The sequence below is a fragment of the Pelobates fuscus genome, chromosome 3, assembly GCF_036172605.1.
Source record: "Pelobates fuscus isolate aPelFus1 chromosome 3, aPelFus1.pri, whole genome shotgun sequence".
Classification (NCBI taxonomy): domain Eukaryota; kingdom Metazoa; phylum Chordata; class Amphibia; order Anura; family Pelobatidae; genus Pelobates; species Pelobates fuscus.
The window spans coordinates 402,498,615-402,513,560 of record NC_086319.1 but is presented as its reverse complement, the minus strand read 5'-3'; the positions used below and the strand labels follow the sequence as shown (position 1 = coordinate 402,513,560).

Here is a 14,946-nt window from a genome sequence, read left to right as displayed (position 1 = left end):
GATGGGTGGACGTGATACCATAAGGAGAGTGGGATGGGGTCTCCTTGGAACCTGTGCAGCTTCTAAGCCCCTGGCAACTAGGAGCAGCTTATCAAGGGGAACCACTCTATACTCAGGGCGGGCAGCAATAATACCCTTACGTATAGAGTCTTTGATGCCTTGTACAAAGGCACCGGAAAGCATCTGAGCGTGTATTTTATTACTGAGCTCAAATCCCAGGTCAGTGAACACTTGGAAAAGCCTAGCATGAAACCTTTCTACAGATTCACCTTTTTCCTGAATAATGTCGTTAAGGCCTGCTGCTAAATCTGCAAGCTTATCCTTAGCCCAGGTCTTAAGCTGGTCACAGAACTCAATACCGGACATATAATCTGTGTCACTTACTAACCAGTTAGTACAGAGGTGACGGGCAATGCTAGGCCAGTAGGCATCCCCAGCTTTAATGGCACAAAGGCTCAGTAAGTCTCGCCAAGCGGCGGAGTAAGTTTGCTGGATCTGAACTATTGCCCTGTAGAAGGGCATGGGCTGTTTCTCGGGGTCAGGGAGTGATTTCATCAGTGTACTGGCTTGTGTTGGGTTAAAGGTGACATACATTACAGGGGCCTCACCTCCCTGAAGCCTGCGGCCAAATGGGTCATTTAAAGAACGCCGGGATGATTGGGGTGAAGATTCCCTGGCGTCCGGTGGCACCTGGTAGCCATGAGTGCTAAACGAGTGGCCAGAGCCAAACGAGTCGGCCGAGCTAGATTCATCTGCTTGTGTCACCCGGATGCCCGGGGGACGCACTACTTGGGGTGTCAAGGCTGGGGGCAGAAGTGGCACTCCTCCGGCTGGGGCTGCCGGTGTACTAAGAGTTGATGGAAGTAGATCATTCGGAAGGACTGGCATAAGAGGTGCTGTGTTACTGGGGGATGCCATATTGGAGGCATGGAAGGAAGTGACGTTTGGGTTCAGTGAGGAAGTGGCGGCCATGTTGGATGTGGGCATGACAAGGGCAGATGTAAGAGGAGCTGGCTGCGTGACTACGGGAGGCACAGGGGAAGTGGGTGTATAGGGCGGAAGTGACGGATAAGAATATGAGAGGGGCCAAGACAGTTGGGTGGAGTAGGCGTAGGGCGGTGGTGACGGGTAGGGACTAGGAAGGGCGGAAGGATACAGAGGATATGGGCATGAGGACACAGAAGGGGAGGGATGAGAAGCGGGTGGAGTAGGAGGGGAAGAGGGTGGAGTAGGCGGGGCTGGAGGAGTAGGAGGAGGAGAAGGTGGGACAGGGGAAATAGGGGAGGCAAAAGGAGGAGGGACAGGCCAAGGGGATGGGTCAGTGGGAAGAGGAGTGGAAAGTGGGCGGGCACGAGGGCGTGTAAGTGGGGACGGGCGGAGGGACGTCATGTTGGAGGGGTGGAAGGGGCTGGAGGGAGATGGACGGGGTGAAGGGTTGGATGAGGATGATGGGAGTTGTGGGACTGATTGTGGGGAAAATATGGAGCCATCAGCATTCAGGACTGGGTAAACGGGGGCAGTGGCAGAGAGGGGACTAGGAGCGGGAGCTATGGTCAGTTGCTTTTCACTCGGGGTCACCTCGTGTGCGCCACAACTAAGCGCTGGCTGGGAGAGCTTCCCTGAAACAAAGTACACAAACAGTTTTACACCTTTATGATCTACCTCTTCCTCAATCCATCCCTCTTGCTGAATAGCCTTTGCCACCCGGTACCAAGCCTCAGCTGTCCGGACTAAATCATGATCTGAAAGCTTTCCCTTCTTTTCTGTCAGTAACTTACGCCAGCTCTCTGGCTGCAATCTACCGCACGGAGGTACGGTAATTCTACACACTTTAGCAATCTTATCAACCTTCTTAACCATCTCTTCCCCTTCTCTATCCTCTACCAAATCACACGCGAACCACCCCTTACTGGGCTTTCCTAATTTCTGTCCCATATCCTCTATATAAGGCATCCCAGATATAGAGAGAGACAGAGGCAGAGAGAGAGAGAGACAGAGGCAGAGAGAGAGAGAGAGAGACAGAGGCAGAGAGAGAGAGAGAGAGAGACAGAGACAGAGAGAGACAGAGAGAGACAGAGAGAGAGACAGAGAGAGAGAGAGACAGAGACAGAGAGAGAGAGAGAGAGAGGGAGAGAGACAGAGAGAGAGAGACAGAGACAGAGAGAGAGACAGAGAGAGAGAGAGAGAGAGAGAGAGGGAGAGAGATATATTGAAAGATAATGTCTACAATGCTCGACTGCTACGCAAGAATAAATTCCAACGTACGTCTTCCCAAAACGTAGACTAGTCACTGATTCCGTCTACCCAAGGTAGCCGCGGATTGGAGCGTGGCAAGAAGTGTGTGACCAATCACTTCTCTCATCAGAGAAAGAGAAACAGGAGGGGAAAGTGTAAATAGTACAGAGAGTAAGATAAAAGTAAACACAGGAATCTGTGTGACAGACAATTAAGACAACATTTCAAGTAAAATACAGTGCATGCATCACAGTTCAAATAAGTTCTAACAGGGTTAACAAAAATCCCTTTCCTTACACGTGTGGCAAAAGCCACCTAACTCAATCCCGTAGTACACCTGCAGACCCACCCGCAAGTACCACTACCACGTGGTGAAGGAAACAGCAATACCAGCCTGAATCCACCTGCCACAAAAACTGGAACACCCAGCGTCAGCGCTCGAGGCTGCAGTGTTCCACCTCTCTGCACACAACAAGCAGAGTAAAGTGATGTCCAATGAGGCTAGCAGTCAAAATGACACTTATGGGAAACCCCCAGGAGGCAGTGAGTCTACACCCATCCACAGATTCCCCCCCTCTTTTTCCTTATTGCCGTAGCTACTCGGCACCTAAAAGAGGAAAACAGGCAAACAGAAGATCCCCAGGAAAACTTCCACAGATCCACCCCCCTTTTTCCTTACTACCACAGCCACGTGGTACCTAAAAGGGGTAAACAGGCAAATAAACAAATAAAACTACCCGGGCACTAAGATAAGGACAAATCAATAAGAGCACACCCAGGCAATAGATAGTCAGTATGTGCAGGTAAAAGTAAATATCAACAAGTAAGGTGTGGGGTCTCTGGGCAAGATATTACCTGTCTTTGATGACCTCTTGGGAGCCAGTCACAGACTCTGGGGCAGGTCAATCACAGAGGCTGGAACATACCGGGGTGCTGCAGACTCCACCGTGTATTCAGAGGTGATCAATCTCCTTCCTTCCCCCAGGATTCATCTGCCCCACGTCTTTCTCGGACGGCTGCCCTAGCAGGGCATAACCCAGGCCCCACGTTGGGCGCCAGCTGATAAGGGAATCTTTTAAGCAAACAAAGAAGTTTGAATGACTATCTGTTCCTGTCCAAATTAGAGATGTTTAAATTGCGTATACGCAGAAGTAAATTCACACTGACACAGAGTTCAGATTAGATGAAAGAACTTCAGGAAATGTATTGGCTTCTGTTAAAAAGCGGGCTTGCAAGCCCTTTTAAAGGCAGAATTACATCATTATAAAAATCAAGATATGAGCAAGAAAACATTGTCAATTGGCTCAAGTGCAAAGTGGTTAGTCAAATGCCCTCCTTGTTGGTTGTTACGTCTTATGTCATAACTGACGTCATAAAGTTCTCCTCCAGATTTCAGCGCCATCTTGCTAGCACGAGGAGTTCACTCGATGGGAGGGGGGCTTTGGCAGCTATCCATAAGGAGTAGCTGGTACCTTAGTCTTTCAAGGTTAGCATCTCAAGGCCTCTTTAGCAATTATACATTCTATCAAGACTATCTGCTACAGTGTTTCATTTAATCAGAAGATTCTAGCATTTTCTGCTGACATGCTGTTTCTACGAACAAAGGAATCTTGTAAAGCTTAAACTATGAGGCCTGAGAGCTGAATATGAGAATATCGTATTAAAGGGGCCCAGTAAGGATTATATAGTTTATAAGGGGCCTAATAATGGTTATAGGTTTTTAGGGGTCTAATAATTCTACAACAGTGTTACTCGCTTCCCAAATCTCCTGCCATTCGATACCCTTGAGTTCCTCACCCAAGTCTTGTTCTGCCTGGATGTCGATTCGAAGTAATGTGTGCGTCTTTGTCTGGGGTTTAGGGTCCTGGCTAAGAAAGTGTCCATCTTATTTGCTTTTTCATAAAATGTCCGTCTCGTGTATGTCATGGCCTTGGCTTTGTGTCCTGGTTCACTTTTAAACTACATGTGGCACGTTCCTGATCTTTCCACTCTTCTTTCTCAGCCTAAGAGGCAAAAGGTAAAACACCCCCATACTGTGCGATTTAGGGAAGTTATAATTTATGGACATTTACAAGGATTTTCTCACACAGTATACAAATCCTATATGGAATCAAAGAGCGCAGGTAACCTTTTTTCTTTGGTTTTTACTGTATGTATTGGGGCTGAAGTGTACTATGGTCGTTGCTGCCGCCCAAGAGTGGTGGGAGTTTGAGCGCAGGACTTGTTTCTTTGTATTCACTTTTGTATCACACAGCCTGGTTACAATGCTGCCGCCCATCCCATGTGTTCCCTATTAAGGGTTAATAAGTATATAGGGGTGTATATAAAAAATACCGCTCTCTGTCTCATTAGAGATATCTTTGCCAGAAGCTCAAGGAAGCAGGCTGAAGGATCAGTGTTAGCACCCGCTTAGGGGGGGTCTGCCTTGACGTTGGCAGGCGGGCATTCCCTCCAATGGCCATTGGAGCAACTAAATGACCTCCATTTGTCTAAATATACATAGGGATTAAGGAGAGAGCGCAGGTAACTTTTTCTTTTCTTTGGTTTTTACTATATATTGGGGCTGATGTGTACTGTAGTCCTTGCTGCCGCCCAGGAGTGATGGGAGTGAGCGCAGGACTTCTCTTTTTGTATTTTTATTTACTTTGTATCACACAGCCTGGTTACAATGCTGCCGCCTATCCCATGTGTTCCCTATTAAGGGTTAATAAGTATATAGGGGTGTATATAAAAAATACCCCTCTCTGTCTCATTAGAGGTATCTTTGCCAGAAGCTCAAGGAAGCAAGGTGAAAGTTTAGTGCAGGACCCACCTGAGAGGTTTGCCTTGACGTGGCAGGTGGACTTAACTCTCATGGCCATTGGAGCAACTAATGAACCTCCATTTGTTTAAATATGCATAGGGATTTGGGAAGAGCGCAGGTAATTTTTATTTTTGATGTGTAGTGTGGTCATTGCTGCCGCCCAAGAGTTATGGGAGAGTTATGGGAGTTTGAGCACAGGACTTGTTTTTTTGTTATTGTATGTTTTGTCTATTTTTCTCTGCTCCCTTCAACTTTTGGGGGTTTCTCCCCCTTCTCTCTAGTGTGCACCCTCTCTCTGCTGGGGTCCCTCTGCTCTTCCGGCTCACCCCCTTTAGTCCGTTTTCACAGTGGGTCGCCGCCGGCGTGCGGGACAATTGGACCTCGTTTGGCAACTTCCGCCGAACTGGTCTAATCTCGCGAACGTTCCCTTTGGCGAACATACGCAAACAGATTGCCTTACTTGCGCACCAACACTTGATATACAAGCGTTCGTCTGCGGGCGTTCAAATACACGAACAGAACACTCTGCGTTCGGCTCATTCCGTGCGAACGCTTTAAAAAGGCGAGTCCATTCTCATACAAATGCTTAAGTTATAAGCATTTACAAATGTACATGTGTTTGTCTTGCGATTGCTTTGTTTCCTTTCTTTTGCACGTTTTTTCAAACAAAATTTCTCCCAAATAACTGGGAGGTCCTCTGGTTCCCGCGTTTTGTCATGGGCGGGCCTACCAGTGGCCATTTTAGGTGCTCTGCTATATCAAGTCTATACTGGTTGGGGTGAGCCCCTGTTTCTGTGCTGCCGAACAGGACCTGTCCATACAGGTTCCTGACTATCTGGGTGAGCCCCAGTGACACACTACTGTCTTCATCCGTCTGCCCTTCTATCAGACACAGTTGCTGAATCGGGCTACACTACGCCTACAGGCATACCACCACCCTGGTCCCTAGGTCTCAACTACCCTCAGTGCCAATTCTACTCTGCCCTTGCCCTTGGTGTCTTTGCATGAGCCCCATATTAAGACAACATGGAAGAGTCACAGACCCCTACTGATTTGCAGGCCATAGTTGCCGCCGCTGTCGCTGCATCTATGGAGAAAGCTTTCTCTCAAACCTTCGCTAACCAGCATGTAGCTAAGCCTTCAGCCAAGAGGGCACATTATGTGGTGGACTCCGAAGATTCGGACTCCTCCAGAGAACGTTTGCGCCCCCCTAAACGTCATTGGAAGGGCAAAAGCTCGAAGACGAAAAAGGCCAATGGCAAGGCGCCCACAGAACACAGAGCCCCCTCAATGCACGGTACCCAAGTCGGTACAATTCTCCTCCTCGGACAGAATGTAGTTCTGCTGACTGAATGCAGCTCTGCTGACTGAATGGAGCTGTTTGCTTATAGAAAAGAACTGTTTCCTAACAGAATGGAATGGCGATGCATCATACTAACAAGGTACCCACATGTTTACCAACGAGATTTCCATACAGGTTAATGCCGTGTGATGTGTTTAGGTACCGAGGAATGTTTGTGTACCAAAACATTTTTTACTCAAACTTTTTGTTTGACTTCCGAAGTTCCATTGTATAAATAACACACACACACTGATCAACATTAAAACAACCTACCTAATATTGTGTAGGTCCCCCTCATGCTGCCAAAACTGCTCTGATGTTTCGAGACATGGACTCCATGAAGGGTTGTACATGGTTTGCAATATCTAGGTAGGTGGTATGCGTCAAAGTGAATGCTAGGACCCAAGGACCAGGCAACAGTGCTCCGTGGTCACATCCCCAGTGAAGGCACCTTCTTCGGTGGACAGAGGTCATCATAAGCACTCTGACTCTGTCTGTGGCTATGCAGCGCCATACGCAAAAAAACTGTGATGCACTGTGTGATAGAATTTATCTTGATTCCAAGGCTCAAGCTTATAGGTGTCACATAATGATATCCTATATTAAAATTGGCTAACTTGGACTCAGGAAATGCTTGATGCTTAAAGCGGCACTGTCATGCCGAACTTACCTTTCCTCAATCTCTTCCTCTTCTCCCCCTCTCTCAGGATCTGTTATTCTTTTCTTCCTGTCTTCTTTAGTTTTCTTTAAAATCATAAGACAAAGTAGGGACTCTTTGTCTTATGGGATTCCTCCGCTTGACCAGCTCTGACCAGCGGAGGAGCAAAGTGTGCTTCATTTCCGCTGGTCAGAGCAATTTTCCCATGATCCCTAGCTTTCCTCCCTGTTCCCACAATGCTTCCTGTCAGTATTGCCGAAAGTCCTGTCACTTAGACAGAACGCCGGCAAAACTGCCGAATTGCATCCTAACAGAATGAGAAGAGTTTCTCCATTGGTGTTGATGTAGAATTATTAAAAATCTTTATTGAACTTGTATTGAATTATTGTACTAACTCCATTTTAACTGCATACTGTGAATCCTCCATTTTGTCCTCCTAACCTGACTTCTTCAATCCTCCATTTTGTCCTCATAACCTAACTTGTTCATTTTAAAACTACATTACATGACAGAATTTCCCAGCACATCTAATACAATAGACAAAGACTGTATTCTCTATAAAGACATGATTAACTCAGGAACTGCTGACTTTACTGACTTTCCCCTAACTTGCAACATAGTATAATTTGAAGGCCACGAGAACACAGTAGTAATGAAATGTTCTATTCATAAGAGACCTTGCACCTGGACATGAGGCCCGATATCACTGACTGTGTAAAATGACGCTCAAGCCCCCCTTTCCACCGAGTAAACCTCATGCTGGGAAAGATGGCGCCTGAGCCTTCTGTCCACACCCTTGTCCAGAACAATACCACCTCCCGGTGGGAGGACACCTAGCTGGTCACTCAAATCCCTGAGCCAATTAATAATATTGATGGGTGGACACTGATATAGTCACATAACGTTTAATCCAATTAATGATGTTTATTTGTTATTATCTGATATTCAATGATGATGTCATTTTGCTTTTAAAAAGATCTACACAACTGTTTTCCAACCAGATTGTATTAAATTTTCTGAAGTGCTTTTAACCTGAACTCCATGTGTCAGTGTGAGCTTACTTCTGCGTATACGCAATTTAATCATCTCAGATTTGGACAGGAACAGATAGACATTTAAACATATTTGTTTATTTCTAAATTAATCCACATCAATTTGGCGCATCCAACGTGGGGCATCGGGCTATGTCTGGCCGGTGAGCCGTCCTAAGGAAGATGCTGTTGGACGGGGGAATCCTGGGGGTAGGAAGGGAGACTGATCACCTCCAAGTACACGGTAGAGACTTCTGCAGAGCCACCGGTATGTTCCGGCCCCTTTGATTGACCCGTCCACGTGTCTGTGACTGCTTCCCGGGAGGACATCAAAGACAGGTAATATCTTGCCCGGTGTCTCGTTACTCACTTGTTTACCTGCATTTTAGTCTATCTGTTGCCTGGGTGTGTGTGAATTGTTTGCCTGTTTCCCCATTTTGAGATAAAGGGGGGGTGGACCTGCAGGGGATTTGCCTGGGGTTCTGTCTTGCTTGTTTTCCCCTTTTTGGGATAAAGGGGGGTGGACCTGAGGGGACTTGCCTGGGTCTTCAGTTTGTCTGTTTATCTGTTTGTATTTTACCCCTTTTGGGATAAAGGGGGGTGGACCTGCGGATGCGTTCCTGGGGGTCTTCTGTTGCCTGTTTACCTCTTTTAGGAACCACGGTGCTGTGGTTGTAAGGAAAAAGAGGGGTTGACCTGCGGATGCGTTCCTGGGGGTCTTCTTTGCCTGTTTACCTCTTTTAGGAGCCTCGTGGCTGTGGCTGTAAGGAAAAAGAGGATTGTTGGAACTGTGGATTTTGTGTAGACTCATAATTTCCTGTGATCCTTCTTGTGACACTTTGAGAGCCCAGCTAGCCTCATTGTGCACGTGGTAACCCACAGTTTCGAGTACTGGGGCTAGTGGAATTCCAAGTTTGGTAACCACTGCCCCGAGTGTTGAGGCTGGGGGGATTCCAGTTTTGGTAAACCTCAGCTTCGGCTGGGGGGATTCCAGTTTTGGTAAACCTCAGCTTCGGCTGGGGGGATTCCAGTTTTCTTTTGGTAACCACAACCCTGAGCGCTGGGGCTGGTGGAATTCCAGTTTTCTGTTTATTTGTGGTAGGGGACTTAGTCTTGTGGCAGGGGACTCTGTTTCCTGGGGGGATTCAAGTAGGCATTGCTTGTTTTCCGCATCACGTGGTAGTGAGACTTATAAGTGGGTTTTATAGGGGCACTACGGGAGTGAGGATAGAGGTGGCCACATTCTTGTGGACTGCTGTGCAGAGGGAGGCTGACGGAACCCGGACCGGTGTCAGTTGTTTTCCGTGGCCGCTGGTAGTGAGACTTATGAAAGTCGTTCTCCGAGCGGGGACACTACGAGGTTGAGGGAGGTGACTTTGGAGTAAGCACACGAGTAAAGGAAAGGGATTACTGTTGATTTTATTTGAACTGTAATGCATGCACTGTATTTCAATTGTATTGTTGTCTTGTCTGTTTAATTAGGAGTCTCATGAACTCCTGTGTCTGTCTCTAAGGATTTTCCTTACCTTTTTATCTTTTCTACACTTCCTATACTATTATACTATCCTCTACTATTTCTCTTGTGAGAGAAGTGATTGGTCACACACTTCTCACCCCACTCCAATCCGTGGCTACCACCTCGGGTACACGGAATTAGTGACTAGTCTGCGTTTTGGGAAGATGCACTTGGAGGGACCCACCCTTTCTGAGTGGCAGCTGACCATTGTAGATAATCTATTTAATCTTCTTTCCCCTATATCTGGGATGCCTGTATAGGAGGGGAATGGAACAGGGTTAGAAAAGCCCAATAAGGGCTGGCTAGCGCGTGTGATCTAGTTGAAGAGATTGCTAAAGTGTGTAAAATTGCTGTGCCTTCATGTGGTAGATTACTGACAGAGAAGAAAGCAAGCTTACTGGTACAGAGTAGCAATGCTATTCAGCAGGAAGGTAGGGTTGAGGAAGAACTAGATCACAAAGGGTTAAGAATGTATGTATATTATAATAATTGTTTTTGTATTTTGTGTTAGCCATTACCCTGGTAGAGGGTGGGGGTTTTGTATTGAGTTTCACTGAAGAGTATTATCAGAGTACCAATCAGAGTGTTCTTAGGCTAATTGCAGGGCGGGGCAAGGCTTTATAAGCCTTGCCCTGCCCTGCGGAGCTCAGTCTGCGCGGAGCCCTCCATGGGTGAAGATGGATAATTTTTTTGTGCGCTCGGGTTTTTTCTTTTTCGTCGGGTTTTTTTTTTGCGCTCGGGTTTTTTATTTTATTTTTAGTTCGACGGCTATGATGGTTTTTTATTTGGCCTTTTTTGGGGCTGAAAAATGAAGATTTTAGAAAAAAGAAGACGTCGAATGGTAAGTTTAATTTTACTTTACAGGTTAGCAATTTTATTCCCCCCTCACTATTTTTTAGGGTGAGGGGGGTAGGTAGGGGCATTTTTTATTTGGGTGGGGGGTGGGTGACTAGGGGCTTGGGCACCCCTAGTCACCTTGATGGGGGGGGGGAATTTACTTAGTGCCCCCACCCGCCGCCCAGGGGTGGGGGCGGGGGGAGGACAGTAGGTCCCCCCCCATTATCGTTATGGCCCCCACCCGCCGCCCAGGGGTGGGGGCCGGGGGGGGGAGGACAGTAGATTCCCCCCCCCCTTATTACTAACCTCCGCTTCAGCCGGTGTTCAGACGTGGGACACCGCGCCCTTGGCCTCTGTGCTCGATCCTTCCTCACAACGAGAGCTGCAGGCCTACGATGGGGACGTGGTAAGTGGCTTATCCGTTCCTGCGGGGCAGACTGTCCCACTCTGTATCTCAACCTCCGCCAGAATTCCTTAAACATTCCATCCAGCCTTGACATGATGTCAGGTTTTGCAGTGCTGCAACTTATGGAGCATGTGGCGTCTGCCATGTCAGCTCGGTTACTGAGCCAGTCGCCTGGATACTTGTCAATACTACTCGTCAATATGGAGTTTGCCCCTTTAGGGTAGCCTCCTAGAAGCGGACCGGGATCAGCCCCACAGGACCAAGGGGCAGGGGGTGGTTACGGGGCACCAGAATAGTTGTGCTGTAGCTCGGGGTGCTCCGAGCTGGGAGATCGGCTACCTCTCAGGCATTGGGCACCTACAAAACGCATCCAGCCAGCATGGTGGTCAGGCCCTGCCAGTGATTTTAATGTTGTGACTGATCAGTGTATAAATAACCCAATCAAAAAAACAGTTCAAGACAAACTGCTTGATGTATAAATATATCTTAATACATAAAAATATCAAAATAAAAATATGTTTCATTATATTAAATTATTTTAAAAGTTATTTAAAACTATTAAATCATTTGGGAAACATATAAAAACAATATTAAATCGAGGCCACGGTCGGCAAGTTTGCCCTTTTCAGTTTTCATCTCTTTTCTTGAATCGCTGGACCTTTTATGGGAAATCCCAATGAATTTAGGGGAGCTAAAAACCAACATGCAGTGTCTGGGCTAGCTATTTTAACTGAAAAATATAACTCGTCAGCTAACAGTTTCTCAATAACTGCATGTATTACATGTCTGTTATTCAACCTGTTGTACAGTGCTACGGAGTTTGTTGGCACTTTATAAATAATAATAATGTAGCCTCCCATCCCAATGTTTCTGCAACATACTGCTAATTAATTAAGTTTATGCATTTCCATGACAATCTTTTTTTTTTTTTTAATCATATCATATCATATCTTAACATATCTGATATGATTCCTGTTTATTTAACCTATGGAATATGCTGAATGCTGAATACCATTTGTTATTTATATTTGGTACAGACAGGTTAATACAGGTAAACTTGTAACTTTTATGGCAGTAAGTCCACGCAGCATAGGGGATACTGGCAGACCAGTATTCTTCAATAATTCAGTAAATAGTTGGCAAATCTGGTGAAATATATAAAAGAGACTGATACATTGCCGCCCTCTAGTGGCGAATAAAGAGGCTGACACAGTTTAGGGAAAAGTAACATAACAATAATATAAACTTTACTGTAATTTTATTAACATTAAGAGTTGCCATAGAGTTGAACAGAGTTTCTATTTACAGAGTGCTTTGTATTGTGCTAAGCCTCCTGTGTCACTCCATGGTACAGAGCATCACAAGTTATGTCTACACTAGCTGTCCAGACTCATGAGCAGAGCTGTGCCCCTCTTTATCCAGTGCTCTGCTGACACAGCACCTGTGCGAAGGTCCACCGCGATGACAAAGGATGCGCGATCAGCGGTACCGGAACGGATTGGGTAATAATAACATGGACAGGAGTACAGCCCTACAAATAGAAAGAGAACAGTACGTACAGATTGGGGAGTCCAGCATGTGAGCATGTCAGTACACTGCGGTATGTGACGGAACAAAGGAGTGAACAATGGCAAAATAGTGCACATTGTTATGGTAGATGAGTGTACTGTGGTATATGAGTGGAGATCAATCTGTTTCATTAGGTGATGGTATATAAGTGTGAGTGGAGATTGGTGTGTTGCTGTATGTGATGGTAGGTCAGTGTGAGTGGAGATTGGTGGGTTGCGGTATGTGATGGTACAGAAGTGTGAGTGGGGATTGGTGGGTTGCGGTATGCGATAGTAGGTCAGTGTGAGTGGAGATTGGTGGCTTGTGGTATGTAATGGTAGGTCAGTGTGAGTGGAGATTGGTGGGTTGTGGTATGTAATGGTAGGTCAGTGTGAGTGGAGATTGGTGGGTTGTAGTATGTCATGGTACGTCAGTGTGAGTGGAGATTGGTGGGTTGTGGTATGTAATGGTAGGTCAGTGTGAGTGGAGATTGGTGGGTTGCCATACCTTTGCTGCTTTTCTTCTTGCTCTCTGTGGGTCTGAAATGCACAGTTGGTAGAGGACAAACCAGTTGCATTGGCTCAGCCTCAATTAGACAAGAGTTCTTCTTATCCCACCCGGCCCCCTCCAGGTAAAGACCTCGGATCCACACACCCTCCTGGAGGAAGACAAACAATGTTTAGCACTATATTAAAGCTGCAAGCTCACAGCTCTTTCTGTCTGTCTGTCACTGTGTCACCCTGCAGGGGGAGGGACAGGCTCATAGTTCCTTCTGTCTTTGTCACTTCCTCAACTTGCAGGGGGGGGGGGGGGGGAATCATTGCCCCATTTTACTGAATAATCCCCGGGTTCTTACCTTTGGTGGATACACAAGATTATTGTCATCTACCGTGGACACAATGAACTCCCAGGACAGCGAGTCGACAGAGATCTAAAGGATGGATAATGAGGCAACTTTAATCTCAAAGCACTTAATACACTAATCAAAATATACATGTTCCAATAATTTTCTTTTAATCTAATTAAAATAATTAATTAAAAATTGAATCTAATTAAAATAATTAAGTTAACGGTTTGCCAGGGTATCAATGCCACGGATGCCCTTTTCCCCATACCCAACATGAATAAATCCAAAGGCACAAATATCACAGCTGTTCCATAACCCCCCACACATGAGTGAAGGCTTAATGCTGGGAGAAGACTGTTTCAATGGAAGCACAGGCATCAAATGTATACAGTCAGTAAACTCCTCCTCTGTGCCTGAGAGATAATTGAGTCAGGAACTGTACAAACTCAATTATCTCCAGGGACAGAAAAGTATAACAATTTTTATTAAACACCCCACAAATACATAGAAACCCCACGGATAGCTGGGATATGGCTAAACAAAATATCCCAAAAATCACCCAGATCCGTTCAGTAGTTTTTGATCGCCATCGCTGGGAAGTTTTGACCGGTCTGCCACGAGGTTGAAGCCCAAAATAGTTCCAGGGAAATTGTGGCCAGAGCCGGTTTTCGTTTGTGGGGTTTTGTACGAAAACCACAAAAGGTAGAGGAAAGCTGGTTCATGTAGAATGCTCCATGTGTAACTCCCGAACGCCGTTAGTCTAGGTGAACTGGAAAGTGCCTTAAGTCCATGGTGACCAGTGTTCTGGGGGGGGGGGCCTGGCTGAAATTATGACCAGGCACTCAACGACCACGTCCCGCTGCCAGCGTTTGGGAGACAAGATGGCCGACATCCATTGTCCCAACCATATACGTTCACATGTTCGAAATGGCGGCCAACCAGTGGAGCATAATAATTATTAACAGCCGAAAGGAGCTAAAGTGATGGGTTATTCCTTCACATCTAGTGTTACAGAATTTGTTGGTGCAATGTAAACAGTGACAAAGCATAGTTTAACAAATAGAAAGACTGACACAGTATATGGACTTGATTGTGAATGTTATGGGGCTAGGAATAATGTGGTTAGTGGAATGATTTAAAGAGATGTGCAGGATACATTGTAAAATTATGGGGTCAGCAAAATTATTAATAAGCTAATTAAAGTTATAATTGGAAGGAGTGTTTGATATGGTTTCACAGCTTATCGAAGCTTTTATAGGTTATAGATGTGGAGTCAGAGCTCATGGGAAGCTGTGTTGGAATTTCCACATCATAGAAATACGTTTTACATGTTATTTTTATTAATAAGCAATATAGTATAATTATGGAAAACACTCTGTGATTGGATATTTTCTTTAAAGGGACACTATAGTCACCAAAACAATTTTAGCTTAATGAAGTAGTTTTATCATGCCCCTGCAGTCTCACTGCTGAATTCACTTCCATTTCCGAGTTTAATCACTTTGTTTCTGTTTATCCAGCCCTGGCCACACCTCCTCCGGCTGTGACTGACACAGTCTGCATGAATACAAAAAGGTTTTGTTTCATTTTCATTCAGATGTAACTTACTTTAAAGGTTTTTATCTCATGCTGCGTAAGTTGAACTTTAATTACATATAGGAAGAAATTCTAAATTATACAGAATTTGCAATACAGGAAGTGTAAACATTAGATGACTCTTTAC

General features: G+C 45.7%; 1 protein-coding gene across 1 annotated transcript in view; it reads right to left on the bottom strand.

Moving 5' to 3' along the window:
• Positions 1-12,041: 12,041 nt before the first annotated feature.
• Positions 12,042-14,946, bottom strand: part of DNAH2 (dynein axonemal heavy chain 2) — a 136,044-nt gene continuing 133,139 nt past the window's right edge. Inside the window, exons 84-86 of the mRNA XM_063449723.1 lie at positions 13,233-13,307; positions 12,884-13,034; positions 12,042-12,359 (exon numbers count right to left, since the gene is read on the bottom strand). Coding sequence (XP_063305793.1) covers positions 12,205-12,359; positions 12,884-13,034; positions 13,233-13,307 — 381 coding nt within the window. The 3' untranslated portion in view covers positions 12,042-12,204. The remainder of the gene's footprint in view (positions 12,360-12,883; positions 13,035-13,232; positions 13,308-14,946) is intronic.